Raw genomic sequence first — 19,017 nt, forward strand, 5'->3', positions numbered from 1 at the left:
AAAATAATATATTACATAAGTTCCTGGTTGTCAGGTCAAACTTATTAATATCTATGAATTTAATTTAATACTTCTCTGGGTAGTCCAGACATTAAGTATAAAATTATTCTAAACATACATGCTGTAATTAATTACAAGTCTCCTGGTTATCAGGTCGTTCCTTGTTATTAATAAATAAATAAAAATTTCATCACATGCTAAAAAATTTACACAACTTGCTAATATACATAAACACATTATTATACATGAATAGAATTCATCTATCAAAGAATTAATATATATCACTATATATAATAATTCAACAAAATCAATAATGAATTATACCTCTCCAGGTACATGTATATTTATATATTCATATTAAAGCCAAATAGTTTTAATAAAACGTAAGTCAAAATATATCAACTATATATTACTATATTTTATATTAGATAAATGGCAAGACAGAGGATCATTTATTTGAATCAACTTTTACTTATCACAATGATAAAGCATGACAAGACTTTAGCATATAAAAATATATATGCATGCGGGATTCAAAGTAAAAGATCACATATATATATAATTCAAAAATAATACTTCAGCATGTGAATATAAATTTGAAATATCTATTAGGCACGTATATCAACAGAAAAGCAATAAGCAATTGTCGCATCAATCTTTACTTCTGCAACTGTTGCAGTCTAATGAACAACAATAACAGAGGATAAAGCTTTCACGTCACGAAAATTATATTGGTAGTATAATTTTAAACACAAAAATAAACCTGCTCTGATACCAATTGAAAGGTTATAAAATAAATTTATAACACATACAGCGGAAAATTGATCTATTTTGCATTCAAAATATATACTGCAGCTATCAAAAATTTAAAATAATAACCTGGATATCAGTTCTTCAAGCATAAAATTTTCTCCAATTGTATGAAGACTCTACGTGTATCCACACCGAAATTAATCTTTGCTATCAACCCTTTGATACGCGGAACTTAAAAAAATAGAACAACACTTTTTATTTCTTTGGCGTAAAAACAAGGAGGAAAAAGATAGATCGATCCTTATTCAGATTGTGTATATATGTTATATAGCATATCCGATACAACTTCTGTTTTAAGTGATAAGATAACTCAACTAATTTGATTTTTGATTTTATCACTTAATCTATCTCTATCGTGTCCTCCTTTTTTGGGCTACTAAGAGATTCTATTGGTCCATTTGTTTTTCTTTTGCTATTTTCAATAGCATTTGAAAAACACTTTGACCAAGTCTTGTAAGTTAAAAACAAAACCCACATCCCTCCTGTAAGTTGCTGCATGTACCCATATGTTTGCAAATGTTTAGCAAACATTCTCGTGGACTAACTTCCACGTCCAAAGAAAAATATTTTATTTTTTTTATCTATATATTAATTATATTCTTGGTGCTAGCAAAGAATATAATAATATTCCACATAGAACATATTTATTTATTTGATTAAAATTAAATTCTCTAATTTAATTGTCAAATAATAATAAATAGCTCTTTGCAAAGATTAAAACACTCGTTTGTGTGTGACCCCGTAGGTTCATTACTAAGCTGGTAGTAAATTAATCAAATCAATTTACTAATTAAGGTAGGCGTCTAGCAACACTCCTTAACGTCCAGATAGTATGAAGTAATATCTTTTACTTTCAAGAACCGGTAGAAGAATAATGTAATATTTCCTTCCATCATTTACAGCTCTGGGCTAACTCTAGAGTATGGTATTACTGTCAAACTCTAATAAGTCAACACATTATTTATTTAGTGAATGACTTAAGAAACTCATTTCTTCATTCATTCAATTGCCCTTGGCCAAGGTCTTATTTTTATCATAGAGCTCAAACTCATTACCACGAGTTGATGGATTCCTTCTTGATTAATCATTAATTCTACAAGTATTTAATTATATCCAATATCCATTCAACTAGTGCCCTAAGGCATTAGGTGTCCGGGATTAAAATATAATAAATAACTTGTTAATTACTTTGATAATCTCAGGTCAAAGAAAACTATTATATTTCTTCTTGAGAAATTCCTATTGACAATTTAAGGTAAAGATAACCATTAGAAATTCTCAGTTGAGTCAGTTCAATGATCACATCTACATGTGCATCATCTATATATGTAATTTAACAAATGAGATATATCAATCTTTATCCAATAAAGACCATCACATATATATTGATCTATCTGGATTATTGATGTCCTGTTGACAATAATCCTATGATCAAGAACAGTTTAGATTAAAATTATTAAAAGAATTGCTTCTCATTATCATAATCTCTATCATGATAACAATTTTTCAAATTTTAATCAAGGACCTTATCATATAAACTATTTTAAACAGATATGATAATGAAATAAAGAATTAATACCTTATTAAAACTAAAGTTGATTACATGATAGATTGGATCTTGGGCATACATTTATCCCCAACAACCTTAGTATCCATTGAAAATTCACCTTGGATAATGTGTGTAGTAGTTTTGAATTCCATCGGTTTTATTGTTAAGAACCAAAACCAAAGGATTGTAGAAGGGATATAAGAAAGGATAACTCTACACTTGGGATCCAAAATCTTTGGAGGCTTTGATTGTAATAAAGAAAGGTGGCACTTTTTTAATTTGGCATCAATGGCTTGGAAATCATAATTCAAACTTTGATATCTTTTGTTGAAGGAAAAGAAAGTCATTGATGTCACCCATTAGTAACTAAATCCACAATGTGTTAATTGTCAAAAGGACAAAAGAATAAAATCTCATAATCTTCTCTTGAGAAGATACATCATGATCTTTGAGGATATGACCCTTTAGATTTAAATCATTGTTTCTATTTCTATGTTATTTTTATGGATGCTCTATCCATTAGAAAGAAAATATGATTTCTATTTCCAAAAATATCAAAATTTAGTGGAAAATTAATTTAATTGAAGAATTAAGATCTTTCAATAATCTTCCTCTTTAGATTTAAATTTCTATGTAATTTTTTTTTATGATTAATTTAGATTCATATAGCTTTATCGGTTAATAAAAAGGAATTTTGATTTCTTTATTTGTTTCAAAAAAAAATTCAAAATTTAATAAAAAATCAATTAATTGGATCTAGAGACCCTAAGCAAAATTGAGTTGACCTTTTTATTATAAAAATTCGCATCTAATTATATAGATATGGATTGCTTTGGTTCAAAGGAGTCTCATGACTTTAAAATACGTTTACATGATTAAGAGTTTCAAAAACCTTTTCTCTTATGAATTATTTTTTAAATTTATAAAACTCAAACCGATTTAAACTCCAATAAATTAGTCATGGGTTGAAAATCTTGAAAGGAAAGTGATATTAGCCTTATTAGATTCAACTTAAGTTGACTTTCATCCGGATCAAGTTATCCGAGTTGCAGCATTTGATCATCGATTCTTTATTCTTATGACGTATCAGAAACTAGCCCACTCAGAGCCCAAAAGTTACATCATTGGGCCGGCCGAAGCTCAGCCCACTATCACTTTATGATGCTTATTATTTATTATTTTATTTTTCCTGCATGAGAAGCCCTGATGTCAGTTTGCACAGCAGCATTCAATCATTTCTTCTCCAAACGCTGCGTTCGATCGATCTCAGAGTTGAAGGTACTGCTCCAATCTGTATTCCCTTTTCAATCCATCGAATTCTAGGTTAGTTACAATACTGAGAAAATAGCTGTAGGTTGGATACATTCCTTTGGATGCTGAGAAAATAATGAGAAAATGAAAGAAAATTTTGAATCGCAAAATTTTCACCATCTAGGGCTCAACAGTACAGGAAATGGCACTTTACCCAAAGCTCTTATGACTCTTTGGTTTAGTTAATCTGGTTTTTTTGTTCCGTTTTTTTTTTCTTTGGTTTGGATTTTTGGCAGCAAAGAAAGTGAGAGAGATAACATAGGAATTAAAATGTGGTTTGCTTTTATTTTTCTTCATTTTCTTGGTAACCAAACAGAGGTTCGGATTTCAGTGCTTTATAGGAAGTTTTGAATTTAGGGTTTCTCTTTGAACAGCACTGGAACTATTGCAAGTTTGGATTACAGCTAAGATTGAAATTTTTGTTAGATTGACGGTCTTTACTACTTATGAATGTTTTCTACTATAAAAATAGATTTCGTTTACATGCAGAGAAAATATGAGGGAAGTAATAAAATTTTGTATTGTAAAATTTTCATCACCGAGGAGGATTCGGTTAGAGAGAAAAAAATGTGACTACTTACAACTCAAACTGACTGTTTGGCTTAGTTGACCTGGGTTATTTGATTTCATTGGAAGTGAATGATAAAAGATAACATAGGACTGGAAATGATGTTTTCTTTTATTCCTCTATTTTCTTGGAAACCAACAGAGGGCCAGGGTTTCTCTTTGAATGCTTTTAACTTGTCAATGCTATTGCTGAAAATTTGAATTCTCAGATTTCATTTTGGACTATAGCTCAAGCTAGAATTTTGGGAATGTCATATTGTACAATTATATGTATATACAAATAGAGCTGAACTAACATTCACTAATTTTACTATGGAAATATAAATGGTGCTGCCAATGAATTCCAATGTGAATGAAAACCTTTCAAGAATAAAAAGAAGAGCAAAAAAATAAAATAAAATAAAAGGAGTAATAACTCTTTATCTTAAGAGAAGAAAATTAAGAACTTCAAAGTACAAAATAAGTAAAATGAATTTAATTATATCTGTATGAATTTAATTATATTGGTTATTTGTTTTTTTTTTTTTTTCCTTTTTGATAGGTAAACAATGGAAATATATTAAAAGTGCTTCGAAAATGTGCACAAAGTACACATGGAGTATACAAGTTGCAACTGAATACAAGCAAAAGGAAAGAGAAACAACAAACCAACTCCCAAAACAATACCTAGAACAAAAGATCTCATCCTAAAGCCTCGAAGAACAAGAAACCCCAGACCTAACAAAAACTTGGGTGAAACCAACCTAAAACACCCCCACTACTGCCACAACCCCTCTTCCTTGCCCTTCTTGAAACCACTTCCTTTTGCCCCCTTGGAATTACAAAAGACCAGGTGAGAGAGCACCAGTCCCTCTCCTATTCTATAACCGAGGAGAGACAAATACCTAACGTCTAAGCCAACCAACAACAACCCCAAAAACATAATTATATCGGTTATGACCAATGATTAAAATATCGTGTATTGGTGGATCTCGACACGATATATAGGAAAGAAATATCGGCACCTCAATATTTCGGCAATTTATTGGAAATTTCACCGATTTTTCGCAATTTATTGATTTTCACCGATATTTCGGCGATATTTTGACCGGTTAATGCAAATGGGCGGTCAAACTTAAAAAAAATTCAAATTTTCTGCTGTTGGGGGAATCGAACCCCGATCAAAACATTCACTAGCCACTGAACCAACCACTTGGGCAAGCTTGCCCCTTGTTATATAGTTGGCACTAAATATATATATACTAAAACTCATTATATGAACATAATATTAAAAGAATGTTTTAAAGAACAAATTAATTATGTTTATTTCACAATTAAATGAAAAAAATTCATTTAATTAATTACCAAAAATATAAAATTTATCGTGATAATTTTCTTCATAGTGTTTTTAATATCATTAATTTATTAATTAAATATTAAAAATCATACATATATCATTATTTATTTTATATCATTTAATATAATTAAATTAAATGGATTGTACATTTAATTTTAATATTAAATATATTTTTTAATTAAACATATTATAATCAAATATCACAATATTATATTGAATAATATTTGATATAATTTAATAATAAATGTACACTTATAAAATGCACATTTTTTATCTGCGTATACAATATTATTATCAAATATGATAAATTATATTTTTTGAACAAAACAACTTTAAAATATCTATTATACTTCTAATTTTATTTTTAAGAGTTTTTTCTTGCATTTTTATAAGTTTTGATGAATTTTAGGCCCACCGATATTTTGTGTCAAAATATCTGTCGATATGTCTCCAATATATTCGATATATCTGTAAAATGGAAGTACCGATATATCCGTAATTATCGATATTTTCATCTTTGGTTATGACTAATGAATGATAAAAAGGTGAATTTATTATGATTGTTACAGTTAAATAATAATGATGTGGAATATGAGGGAAAATAAGTAATATAATAGGGGTACTTTGAGAAGAAAAAGGTCTACAAACTCTTCATATATTTAGATATAGATATAAATATGGACATAGATATGGATTTTATAAAATTCTATCATGTATGTGTAGTCTTATTATTTGTATTAACATCATATAAAATATAAATGTTGGACTACTTATTATTTTTTTATTTTTATTTTTTATTTTGTTGCTATATCTTTTTTCTCCATGTTTTTTGAATTTTAATCTTGCACCGTGTTCAAAAGTTCCGCTATATAATTAATTATTTAATTAGAACATTAGCATGAGTAACAATAATTTCTTCTCAGTTGTTATTCAAACCTTTGAATCTATGCCTCAAGTCCACCTTTGCACACAAGAAAATGGATTGACTGTGATCACTGATGAAGGGTGGAATCTAGATTTGATTTCTGACCTTTTGAGTTGAATATGTAACACTTAATTTTCTGTCTACAAGATAGTCATACTATAGTCTATAGAGGTGGTTATTTTGTCTTTAATCTCATAATTCTGATATGTTGTGTTTTCTTTTATTTTTCTTGTTCTTTTTCCCTCTTTTAGTTTTGTTGCCCTGTGTTTACCTCCATTGATTTAAAACTGCTGTTCATTGTCTTTCAATAAGATGTCTATCGTGGGAGTTTCCTGCTTTGATGATCTCTAGTATTATTTATATCAGTTTTGTCAATCCCGGTTTTCTAACATTTATTTGTCAGTTTTCATTTACAAGCTAGATGGACTACAGTTCTGACCAAGAGTCAGATATAAGTGAATCTGAGATTGTTGAATACAAAGAGAAACCATATGAACAACTGAAGACTGGGAAATATAAAGTAAAAGGCACAAATGGCACGCTTAGATGTCCCTTCTGTGCTGGGAAAAAGAAACAAGACTATCGCTATAAGGATCTGCTTCAGCATGCTTCAGGAGTAGCTAAAGGCTCTGCCAACAGAAGTGCAAAACAGAAGGTAAACCACCTGGCCTTGGCAAAGTATTTGGAGACTGATCTAGCGAGTGAATCGGATCAAGCTCCTCGTGCGGTTGAACCGAAACCTGTTACCCGAACTCAGGAGCAAGATGATCTATTTGTGTGGCCTTGGACAGGAATCATCACTAACATAGTGACTGAGCAAATGAATGGAAATGACTTGGGTGATAGTGCATATTGGTTGAAAAAGTTTTCTAAACATAAACCTCTAGAAGTTCATACTTTCTGGAATGACATGGACCAAACTGCATTAGCCATAGTGAGATTCAATAATGACTGGACTGGTTTCATGAATGCAACAGCATTTGAGAAAGCTTTTGAAGCTGATCGTCACAGTAAAAAGGAGTGGAATGTGCAGAAACAGCATCCTGGTTCAAATATTTATGGGTGGGTTGCTCGTGCTGATGACTACAGTTCAGAAGGACCTGTAGGGGAGTATCTTCGCAACACTGGGGAATTGAAAACAATCTCTGACATTGTTGAAGCAGCAAAACAGGATAGGAACACAATTGTGGCAAACCTAGCCAATGAAATTGATTTAAAAAATGAGAATCTTGATGAGTTGCAATACAAATACAACGAGAAGAGCATGTCTCTAAGTAGGATGCTTGAAGAAAAAGACAAGCTACACCATGCTTTTTATGAAGGTTTCTCCCCTGACTCTACTAATCTGTGTCTGTGGTTGTGGAGGTTGTTTATTTGTGCCTGTGTTAGTTGTGTTTTCTGCTTAGTTAAGCCTAAACCCTTTTATAGCAATGCTACATGGAATTATTGAACATACTAGTCTTAGAAATCATGAATGTTTGGTTCTCACTCCTTGATGAATTTCAAACAAAATATATCTTCATTTATTTCTAACTGGATTCAGTTGTTTTTCACTGGTCTCTTGAACTGTTGTATACCTGTTTGCATGAAGTTCGAGAGAGGTTGATGAGTTAAGAACATTTCATGGGCAGTGAGCCTCAAAAGGCTGCTATTATTACATATATAAGCATAGTATTGGTTTTGTATTAATATATGCTGAGTACATGATATAGAACATATAATTCCTCTTTATCAGAAACAAGGAAGATGCAACGGCTTGCACGGGATCATGTCCGGAGGATTCTAGAAGAACAGGAAAAGCTGAATTATGAGTTGGACTCCAAGAGAAAAGAACTGGATAGCTGGTGCAAAGAATTAAACAAACGTGAAGCTCTAACTGAACGTGAGAAACAAAAACTTGACGATGAGAAGAAAAAGGTGAAAAGCTCCAAACACAGTTTATACTTTTCATAGATTCATTATTGAATTTTTAGAAGGTTAAATTTTAAAATTCGTATTTGTTTTGGTAGAAATGGAAATAGTCTGCCTTCCTGTGATGCATAACAGGAGCTGTGAAGTTATTATACCCTTCTTTTAGTGTTTATTCTTATATTTCAGAACATGATCTGATTGTTCATAATGAAACCTAAAGTATTTTGTGATTTTAGCTTATAGACCATTTTGTATTCACCTATTTTTTATTATCACCCCACCACATCTGTCAACACCAGTTTATATCTGAATTGACCAAGAATTGCAAAATATTGTACATGACCATCTTTTGGATTGATGAGTTCTGGATCAAAGATATACCACTGGAGCATTTGAAAGAATTCCTAGCCATCCTATTTACTGGATTCCACAGTTATATGACCATATCTTTTAACTATCCTAGTGTCTGCTTGTCTTGCTATTGATCTGAGTATTGCTGGTTTTGCCCCATCCATGCAATAGTTAAGTAGTTTGTCTCCTTGATTAGTGTGTACTGTCATAATGAATGTACAGTTGCTCTTCACCCCAGGAAAAATAAACAAATTAATCTACTCTGTCCTTTCTCAGTACTGTATCTTCAGTTTGAATGATTCAGTTATAACACTGCTCATACTCTGTTTGGGATAGGAGATTTGTGGTCCTTGTATTTGTTCTTTTCTTGTTTCCCCTTGATGCTCTGTGCATGCCTCCCATGTCCTGGATTTGCTCCCATTTTTACTAGTTGCTTTCCTTTTCTAGCCTATCAAAGAAGAAAAACAAAGCTTATACTCTGTGCTGATATTGTTTGTTATCCTATTAGAATAATGAGAGAAACAATTCACTTCAAATGGCTTCCATAGAGCAGAAAAAGGCTGATGAAAATGTCTTAAAGCTGGTTGAAGAGCAAAAGGTGTGCCAATCAGTATCATGCTCAACACATGAGCTTGTTAATTTAATATTCATTTTGCTATTTTACTGCTTGTATAGCTCTCATTGGCTGAGATTCTGAATGTGTAGAGGGAGAAAGAGGAGGCACTTAGTAAGATACTTCAGTTAGAAAAGCAGCTAGATGCTAAACAGAAGTTGGAGATGGAAATTGAAGAGATAAAAGGGAAATTACAGGTGATGAAGCATCTGGGAGATGAAGATGATACTGCAGTTCAGAACAAGATGAAAGAGATGAATGAAGATTTGGAAGAAAAAGTTGGCGAGATGGAAAATTTGGAATCTCTAAATCAAACTCTTATAGTTAAAGAGCGTCAGAGCAATGATGAGTTACAAGCTGCTCGTACAGAATTAATTACAGTATGCTTTTCTTTGCCTTTTGTTTTTTTCTATGAACCTGTTGTTTAAATGTTAGGCTAAGAGTTTTTCAAAGTAATCAGATTTTCCAAGTAAAATTTTATGACCAAAATGGGGAAAGCATGGGCCACCAATTGGATGTTCCACTTGAGACTGTCCTTAGGTTTGAAGTTAATTATCAGATGAAATGACCGCCCAATTGACATGACATTTCCTAAAATGGTGATAGAAAAATGAAATAAAATACAAAGAAAAGGGAAACAGAAACCCTTTTGAATGTGCATTACGAAATTTTTTCTAATTGGTTAAGCATGTTGTTGGAATCATGCTGTCAAATTGTTGATTTTTTTTCCTACATCCCCTAGTTGGGTCGATGGAACCAACTGCTAGCCATGTACCTGGTTGCAATTAGTTATGATTTTGCACCTTATTCTGTCTACTTATGCTCAATTCTGTTTCCTCAAAACTTGGATAGGTAACCATTGCATTCTTTCCAGCATAATTATTACCTATTGCATTCTTTCCATCATAATTATGTTCAGTAAAATTCATTGAAAACACTGTTCTCTTATTTAGGGTTTGAAAGATATGCTGAGTGGCCGCACTAATATCGGGTTAAAGAGAATGGGGGAAATTGAGGAAAAGCCATTTGTCAAAACATATAAGCAAAGATTCTCACTTGAAGAAGCAAATGTACAGGCCTATACTCTAGTGTCCTTGTGGCAAGAGAATCTGAAGAAACCAGAATGGCATCCATTTAAAATTGTTGAAGTTGAAGGCAAGACCCTGGTATGCCTCCTGAATATTCTGCTCTCCTTCCATTGTTCTACCCTTTTATGCTAAAATTACATTTGTACTTCTATTATGTTGCATTTGTATTCTGTTATTGCTCATGGCCTTATGGGCCTGAGTCAGAAAAATAGAATTTATGCTCACAAATTCTTTAATCTCCTGATTAAGCATATCAATGGATCTTTGCTGGCTTATAAAAGTTACAGATGGAAAATTGAAATTTGTTCTCTCTTTTCAAGTATCCTAATAGTGCTTGGAATATCATTAATGATCTTTTTCTATTGCTTGGGTTAAGGTCCTTGAGAATTAAACTGAAATTTATGTTCCTTCACGACTGATAACCAAAGATAATTGAGAGATTAATCATGTGCAGGAAATAATAAATGAAGAGGATGAGAAGCTACAAAAGCTCAAGCAAGAGTGGGGTGATGAGATATACATGGCAGTTACTACGAGCTTGAAAGAGATTAATGAATATAATCCAAGTGGAAGATACCCAGTTATTGAGCTCTGGAACTTCAAAGAAGGAAGGAAAGCCACATTGAAAGAGGTCATTCAGTATATATTGAAGAATTTGAAGACACTTAAGCGCAAGAGATGACAATGCTAAAGGTTAGTATTTTCATATGTCTTGATATATGGATTTCTAGTGAAGGTTATGCATATATTATGTTAAAACATTCTATGGACATGGTTCAATGGACAGTGGCAAGAAGTTTTAATCAAGTAATAGCAGTATGATTTCTTAAAAATTGTCAGTCAATTCCTTAGGTATCTCTTCTTTTTTTTTTCCGTTTACATACATTTGATTCAACAATATAACAATTGTTTTCTGTGGAAGGATGAAATAAAATTTGATTAGATGACAGGCTATGTTTGCATGACATTGGCGTTCTTGACTGTTGTATACTGACATGGGACGGTCAGGATAACCTCAATCTGATGTATCTCAGTTAAACTGTGCACTGTCTACTGGTTAAATATGATTTTAATTTGCTGGAAACTCAGTTAAAGCTGCATACTATCTAATGGATGGTTGGATGTGATTTTGATTAGCTCGATATTGTATTGTCCTCATAGAAAAATTTATATTCCAGCTTTTAATTAAATCTTTAGGGATTGCGATAAAATTATTGGAACTTCTTAAGGCTGTTCTGTTATATGTGATACTCGTTGTCTTCAACTTGATGTCAAAATAACATGATAAAGAGTGTGGGTGTGGGACTCTTGTCAAATATTCCTATTTGCCTTTGGAAATTGACTGCATTTTTTTTCTTTTTTTTTAATAGGGATAAAAGAAAAAAAAAAGAGTTTAAAAAAACACTTATGAAGAATATGCAATTTTTTGTTCTAATTGACTTTGATTTGATTTTTTTTTTTCTTCATTATGTCATATCCAAGTACCGTTAAAGATTATTTTTCAGTTGAGTTCCCATATCTTAAGCACACACCTGCAACTACCATGTAATGACAGTCCCAGCAGTAGGACTCTGGAAGGAAATGCACTGGACAATGGCTCCAAACTATGGACATTTATGTTTGGCCAGCTTAAGTTTAGCTTATTAATTAGGATGGGTAAAATTTTGTATTTACAAAAATGGAAGTACGAGAACTTGTTATATTACATTGTCAGGAGATTGGAGGTGATAGCCATGATTATCAGTTTTATGTGCTATTTCTACTTAACACTTCTAATTGAGCCTGAACTATGTGATTACTAGTTAGTTTGATTATAGGTTATTTTATAAATTCTGTCTACCATGGTGGTGATTTTAACGAACCTAGATACAGGTGTTCCAGTGCTGATATGTAAGAAGAGTTCCTTTGATGAGTTAGCGTCATTATTCAAGTTACGATTAATTTGAAGATAACTTTGAAAGAGATTTAGAAAATTGTCTTTGTATTTTTGATGTATTATTTGAAGCAAGGAATGCTTATGTCATTTTCAAAAGAAATGGAGAGAGAAGACAGATCAAAATTTGTTGATTTAAAGGACAAAGTGCATCATTACTTCATTCAAGTTATCATATATGAAGGTCCTTGTTCTTTCACACACCAGTGTTTAATCCTCAGACCTCTATGCTCCACGATGCAGGAAAAAGCAGGGAATGAGGTTTGTAGAGGAAGCAGGTTGCTGAGAGCTGAGGGCTGCAGCAATATGAAACTTGAAGGTAGGGAGGAATTTCTTTTTAACCTCTATTTTGTGCTGCCTTAGGACATGTGTTTACTTGTTCTTGTTGTTTGTAGTTAAAAATGGATCTGATTCATGTAAATATGACTCTATTTGGGGGACTCTAGTGGAGAAAGTTCCCTGTTGACCCTGAAATTTAAGTAGTGTAAGAACGGGTATGTCAGGTTTAGCTAAGGAACGCTTTGGCACCATTGTAATATGGTGGTGTTGGACATCCATAGATAAGTCCTGATCCAAAACTGACTTGGGTAGAGTGTGGATGCTGGGAAGATGAATTTGAAACGGGTGTGCATGCAAAGTGGTTATATAGTATGTGGGGATATAGGGACAAACACTTGGACACTTAAGAGTGAAATTCCAATATTCAAATTCAACCCAATTCAACAAAGCCTTGAGCCCAATTACTAGAGTTGGCTACATGTTAACGTAGAAAGGGTTGCCAAACAAGCTTGTTGGATTAAACTTGATGTTTGCATAAATAGACTTGTATGCAGTTTAATGCATACTGTTTTGACGTAAGATTTTAATTGTTCATGTTTTAGCAATAGCATATAGTTCCCTGGAACAATATTGGAAGAAACAATGGTTCCCACCTCGTGTAGCATCCATCTGCGACCCATTTCCTGAACCATCGTCTCCACCATCCCCAACCAGATCCACCGTCTTATATTCATCTTCTCCCCTATCCTACAAGCAAAACCATTAGCTTATTCTCCCCACTTGGTTAGAACTTTTCTGGGCACTCAAAAACGTCTATGTATCACGGCTCCAACTCTTCCTTGTGGATAGTACTTGAATCTAGATCGCACAGCTAAGCGCTTTAACAATTAATTGCTTATCTGGAAACAATTAAAATTGGTTGAGAACCATTGACTTACCCCCTATCTTGAATTATGATATTCTGTTGTCCTCGAGGGCCAAGAATTTAGTCAATGTGAGATGTGACATTGTGGCGATGGAGTAGAGGATCATTGTAAATTCTTATCCAAGGCTAGTATTTATTTTGATGATACCATGGTGAATCTCATTCCCTTGTGTTTTCAATTACTAAAACAAATATTCATATTACAAAAAGTGCAAAGACGAATAAATTCCTATGATTCAAGCATGATTTGCAAATGGAGCAAATATCATAGACTCTGGGAGGATACCAAAAGCTACTGCCAAGGCTGGTATACTCTTAAACCATGGAGTTTCTATGTGGAGTTGAGACGGAGGGGAGCTTGTATGGGATTAATTTTGGAAAGTGCTTCTAAGCTTTACAAGTACTTTATGTTTGATTTTTGAAAAATTTAAAGGTAAATGTGAAGGAAAGAAAAAAATGAGTGAATGAAAAATAAATTTAAAATTAATAAATTATTTTTATATGTTATTTTATATCTATTTTATTTATTTTAAATATTTTAATTTAATTTAAAATTAAATAATTTGAATTTGAAAATGTATGGATTTATAAATAATTTTAATTATATCTGATTTTTTTTTCATGAATAAGCCAAAGATGAAAAAAAAAATCATTTTTCTTTTCATTTTTTTCTTAGTATTTTCCTAGAATCAATTGGATGTAATTGTCAATAATAATAAAATTTTAAAAATATGAAAAATCATTTAGTAAGTGACCTTAAAATCATGTAGTAACCCTTTCAAAAATTGTCTTATAGCATAAATGTCGGATTGGGAACTTGGAATATTCTGAATTGGTTTTTTGTATTTTCAAGTATTTTTTTTAAATTAATCATTCTTTATATTTACATGATTAATTTTTAAAATAGCCTCAGAAATAATTAAAAATAATTAAAATGTGTTTTTTGAAAATAAATTCTTTTTAGAATGAGTTATAAAAAAATTATGAAATTTGTTATAACTCAAGAAAGTATTTTTTATTTTAAGAATAAAAAATCATTTTTAAAAATAGTATCCAAGCTCCTAGCGGCATGGAGTGACACGAGGATAACTAAGATAAAAGGATATAAAAGTGGGAATAAGACAAGTAAAAGAAATGAAAGATAAATTACAATTATAGAATTGATTCCGGTTAGAATTTTGGACAAGCAAAATAATTGGAACCATACAAACCTCCACAATCCCTTCAGCTAACATCATCAACCATTTTCACTCAAAATGGAAAAGCAAATTAGAAACTACAAATATAACATGTCAAAAAATAATAATTAAAAATTCTAACAAAAGTAGATTTTAATTTTCATGAAAATAAATTTTTCATTTTTATTATTATTTCTAACTACACATTTAAATGCAAGAATAAAAATAAATTCTTTATTTCATATTTAAAATAAAGAATTTTGTAAAATTAAATGGTTGATATTAGTTATTATATTAAATAAAAATAAACATATCTAAAATCAAATTTTATGAAAATAATGCTATAAATATATCAAAATATATCATATATAACAATATAAAAACTTATAACAAATGACGCGCTAATAAAAAATTCTAAGTTTGCATTAAAAGAAAGAATATTAATAGACTTGCATGAACAATGATATTTATATATTAGGGTCGGATTTTGAGTTGAGATGATGGTAGTGAAATCACAACTCACATCCAATTCAGCCTTAGATCTAGTATGAGATTTCTCTAAGTTTTGCATTTTCTTCCCAGCTACTTCAAGTTAGATTGGACTAAAGTCAAAAGAAAAAGTCTCTAAAATTTTGAAGTTCCTTAACTTAGGGTCTAAATATATAGTTCATAAGTTGGCAACTTTACTATGTTTTCTTTGTTTCTACTGTTGTTTCCTTCCTTTTATATTTTCTTCAAATTTTTCGAGAAACAAACATAGGATGAGTGTCATATTTGGTTTTAATATGAAAAATACTTTATATTTTTTTCCCTTGTATTTTCTTGAAACCAAGCATAGCATGGAGAATTTTTGGGAGCCATGTCTTAGTGTTGATTCATGCTTTGCATTCAAGTCTTGAAAAGGTTAGATGTAGAACTCAAAGTTGCTTTGCAATTATAAAATCCAAATAAGTCATCATTCATCTATATTTTTGTTTAGGAGAAGTCGAGGGTAAATATAAATTCTAGTGCATGTGTGACTCCATTAAAGGTTGAATTAATTTTAATATCAAAATGTAATTGTGGACCCTGCATTTTCGCTCGATGTGTTCCCACTCGATGGCAAAACTCGTTTTTTTTTTTCATTTATTTGGTGAAAATTTGATTTTTAGAAAAAGACTTGGAGTCGCCACTTATTTTTGTTTTATTTTTTAAAAAGGAAAACAAAATAAGAAAGAAAAACCCTAAGGGGGTGTTTGGTACACGGGAATAGGGAGTGGGAATAGACATCTCATTCCTTTTCTCCCTTATTCCTATGTTTGGATAAATGTTAAGAAGGCGGAAATAAAATAAAAAATTATTCCAGCAGAAATCAAATCCAACTTATGAGTCGGATTTGCATTCATTAAAAGTAGGTGGTATTCTGATTCATTAAACCTATTTGATAATATAAAATAACCTAAATTACTATTTTACCCTCTTATCTTGTTCTTCAAACCCGATGTTTATCTTCTTTGCAAAGGTAGAAATCCATTCATCATCCACTTCTTATCTTCTTGCAAAGCTAGAGACCCACTCATCATCCAATTCTCTGCAACAAGTGATTTTTCCAAATTGAATCAATTAAACCTTCCACGATATTTAAAAAAAAAAAATCAATTTCTAATTTATAGGGTTTTGGATGTTCATTTTGATTGTTGGATCTAGGATTCGTCATTGTTTGCTGCAACTAGGTTCTGAAAACTCCCTTCTACATCTTCGATCAGGTTTACCTTATTTTCTCTTTCTTCTTCTACTTCTTTATATGTGTTTCTTCTTCTCTATAAATCGATTAATTTTTTTTTATTAATTTATGTTTGGAATCTTTGATGTTTCTTTATCTTGTATTAATGGAAACTGGAGAGAAAAATTGAAATGGTTGGAAAAAGATTTTTTGATTTCATGTGTTTACAATATTGAAAATTTTTAATGGTTAGGAAAAAAAATAAAAAGAAAAAAACAAACAAAAATAGACGGAAAAGGAAAATAGAGTGGTTGGTGAGTTGGAGAAACTTCCTAATCTTAATAGATTGGACATATTTAAGTTAAGTCAAATTATTATGAGTGACCCAATGAAAGTCAAACTTTTGTTCAATTTAGATGAAGATCTCAAGGTTGAATGGGCGAAACAACTTCTTCAAACCCCATGAATCTCCATGTTACATCCTTGTTGATTTATTGTCTTTAGGTTGGATTGATAGAAATTTTAGGTTGGATTTTGTTTCATCAATTTCCTATGAACTTTTTTATTGATTTGATGACTTAATTTTGGAGGATATACTAGTTGTAGATTTTAGTAGATATGGTACTTATATTGAGAACTAGAATGAAGTTTGTGTTTTTTTATTTCCTTTTTTGCAAATAAGAAATAAGTATTTGGTAGCTTTGACAATTTATATGTTCTTATATTTTTTTTTTCTTTTTTTTTCTTAGTAAAATATAATTCTATAGCTTTTTTTGCATGACAAATTATTTAAAATTTTGATAAAAAAAAAACGAATATTTAAAATTTTTTAAGGTTATGGATTTTATCGGATATGATACTTGTTGAAAATTAGAATAAATTTGAATTCTTTTATTTCCTCTTTTGAAAATAGGAAAAACATTTGCTAGCTTTGAGAATTTTTATATTATAATAAATAATTTTTTTTTGAAAAATATAATTTTATAACTACTTAAGCATGACAAATTATTCAAATTTTTAATAAAAATAATAATTGAATATTTGTGCATTAGGGTTATACGATTTTTTATGGTTAATTTTTTATTTATTCAGTATATATGTATTTTTTAGTCTTATTATTTAATAACAAAAAACCTCTCAAATTTTATTTTTTTATAATAAAAGTAAAAATAAAAAAATATTTTAAATTATATGTAAGGATATTATTGTAAATTTATTTCTTTTTCATTTCCATTCCTATTATTATCAAACATTGGAATGGAAACAAATAATCATTCCAATCTTGCATTCCTAAGTTCATCCAAATGCTAGAAATAGAATCATCAAATTCATTCCATTCCACTAAGAAATAGGAAAGGAAACAAAATATTATTTCCATTCTCTATTCCGACGTACCAAACACCTCCTAAGTGTGACTTCTTATTTGGAAAAGTAGGTCTGTGAAAAATCGAGTCAGGGTTCAAGGGTCAGGTTACTTATCGGGAAGGTACGGTAAAAACCGTAGCACCCCTCTAAGTTCCTAAAAACGGGTCTCTACTAATAAGATGAAGTAAACATGTCAATTGGTAAGGAAATCAATGGATACCAAAGTGATCACAAATCATAAGCAAGTCATGATAATGAATAAATGAACAAAGTGAGAGCCATAGCATACCTTGGTAGCAGGTAATAAAGCGTTATCATGAAACAGAGTTAGTGCGTAATAACAAATACAAAATATATCACATGTATGTCCAAGATCATAACAAAAATCAAACAATATTCATTAGGCATAACAATTAACAATCAGGAGAGAAATCTCATATATAGGGCCCCCACCAAAACCCAATTTATTTTGCATGAATTAATATCACAAATTCCATTATTTTGGAATTATGAAAAATTCATTCTCACTTATTAAAATCAAGAGGAACAGAAGATTATTTGAGAACTGAAGTGGAATTAAAACTGTTTGAGAGAAAATTGGATTTTTGAAATTTATTTGAAAATTGGAATATTGGGAATTAAATTTAAGAATTGGAATTTTTAAAATTATTTGAGAATTAGAGTTTTGAAAATTAAATTAAGGAATTAGAACTTTGGAAATTAAATTTGAAAGAAATTAGCAAATTATTTGAGAATTGGAGTTTTGAAAATTAAATTATGAAAATCGAAAACTTGGAAATTTTTTTAAAATGGAAGTTTTGAAAATTAGAATTTTGAAGAATTATTTGAAGATGAAATTTTTAAAAATAAATAAAATAATAATAATAACAAAATTAATAATGATTAAATAAATAAATGTGAAAATTGGAATTTTGAAAATTGGAAATTAAATTTGGAAACCGGAATTTGGAAGAATGACTTAAAGATAGGATTTTAAAAATGAATAAAAAAATAATAATAATAACGAAAATAATAATGATTAAATAAATAAATGTGAAAATTAAAATTTTGGAAATTGGAATTAGAATTTGGAAATCAGAATTTTGGAAAAATGATTTAAAGATAGAATTTTAAAAATGAATAAATAAATAAAATAATAATAATAATGAAA

The 19,017-nt window shown here is 30.4% G+C and overlaps 1 protein-coding gene across 2 annotated transcripts; it reads left to right on the forward strand.

Annotated features, from left to right (window-relative positions):
- The first annotated feature begins 3,553 nt into the window (after positions 1-3,553).
- LOC100252420 (factor of DNA methylation 1) lies at positions 3,554-13,034 on the forward strand. 2 transcript variants are annotated; one of them, XM_002267634.4, is made up of 8 exons: positions 3,554-3,640; positions 6,905-7,823; positions 8,237-8,418; positions 9,272-9,361; positions 9,469-9,756; positions 10,330-10,542; positions 10,919-11,157; positions 12,641-13,034. In XM_002267634.4, the coding sequence occupies exons 2-7, from the start codon at positions 6,923-6,925 to the stop codon at positions 11,144-11,146; spliced, it is 1,902 nt and encodes a 633-aa protein (XP_002267670.1). In that variant the 5' UTR covers positions 3,554-3,640; positions 6,905-6,922; the 3' UTR covers positions 11,147-11,157; positions 12,641-13,034. The 2 variants fall into 2 exon arrangements, with proteins under 2 accessions (XP_002267670.1, XP_010656778.1); XM_010658476.3 differs by having other exon boundaries at positions 6,923-7,823.
- The last annotated feature ends 5,983 nt before the right edge of the window (positions 13,035-19,017 follow it).

Source organism: Vitis vinifera, chromosome 11 (assembly GCF_030704535.1).
Source record: "Vitis vinifera cultivar Pinot Noir 40024 chromosome 11, ASM3070453v1".
NCBI classification, from domain to species: Eukaryota; Viridiplantae; Streptophyta; class Magnoliopsida; order Vitales; family Vitaceae; genus Vitis; species Vitis vinifera.

Bases quoted from the DNA above. Each gene is read 5' to 3' on its own strand.
- LOC100252420 (XM_010658476.3), top strand. From the start codon at position 3,569: ATGTCAGTTTGCACAGCAGCATTCAATCATTTCTTCTCCAAACGCTGC. The intron at 7,824-8,236 runs GTTTCTCCCCTG...CCTCTTTATCAG, and splicing joins ACACCATGCTTTTTATGAAG to AAACAAGGAAGATGCAACGG. The intron at 10,543-10,918 runs GTATGCCTCCTG...AATCATGTGCAG, and splicing joins AAGTTGAAGGCAAGACCCTG to GAAATAATAAATGAAGAGGA.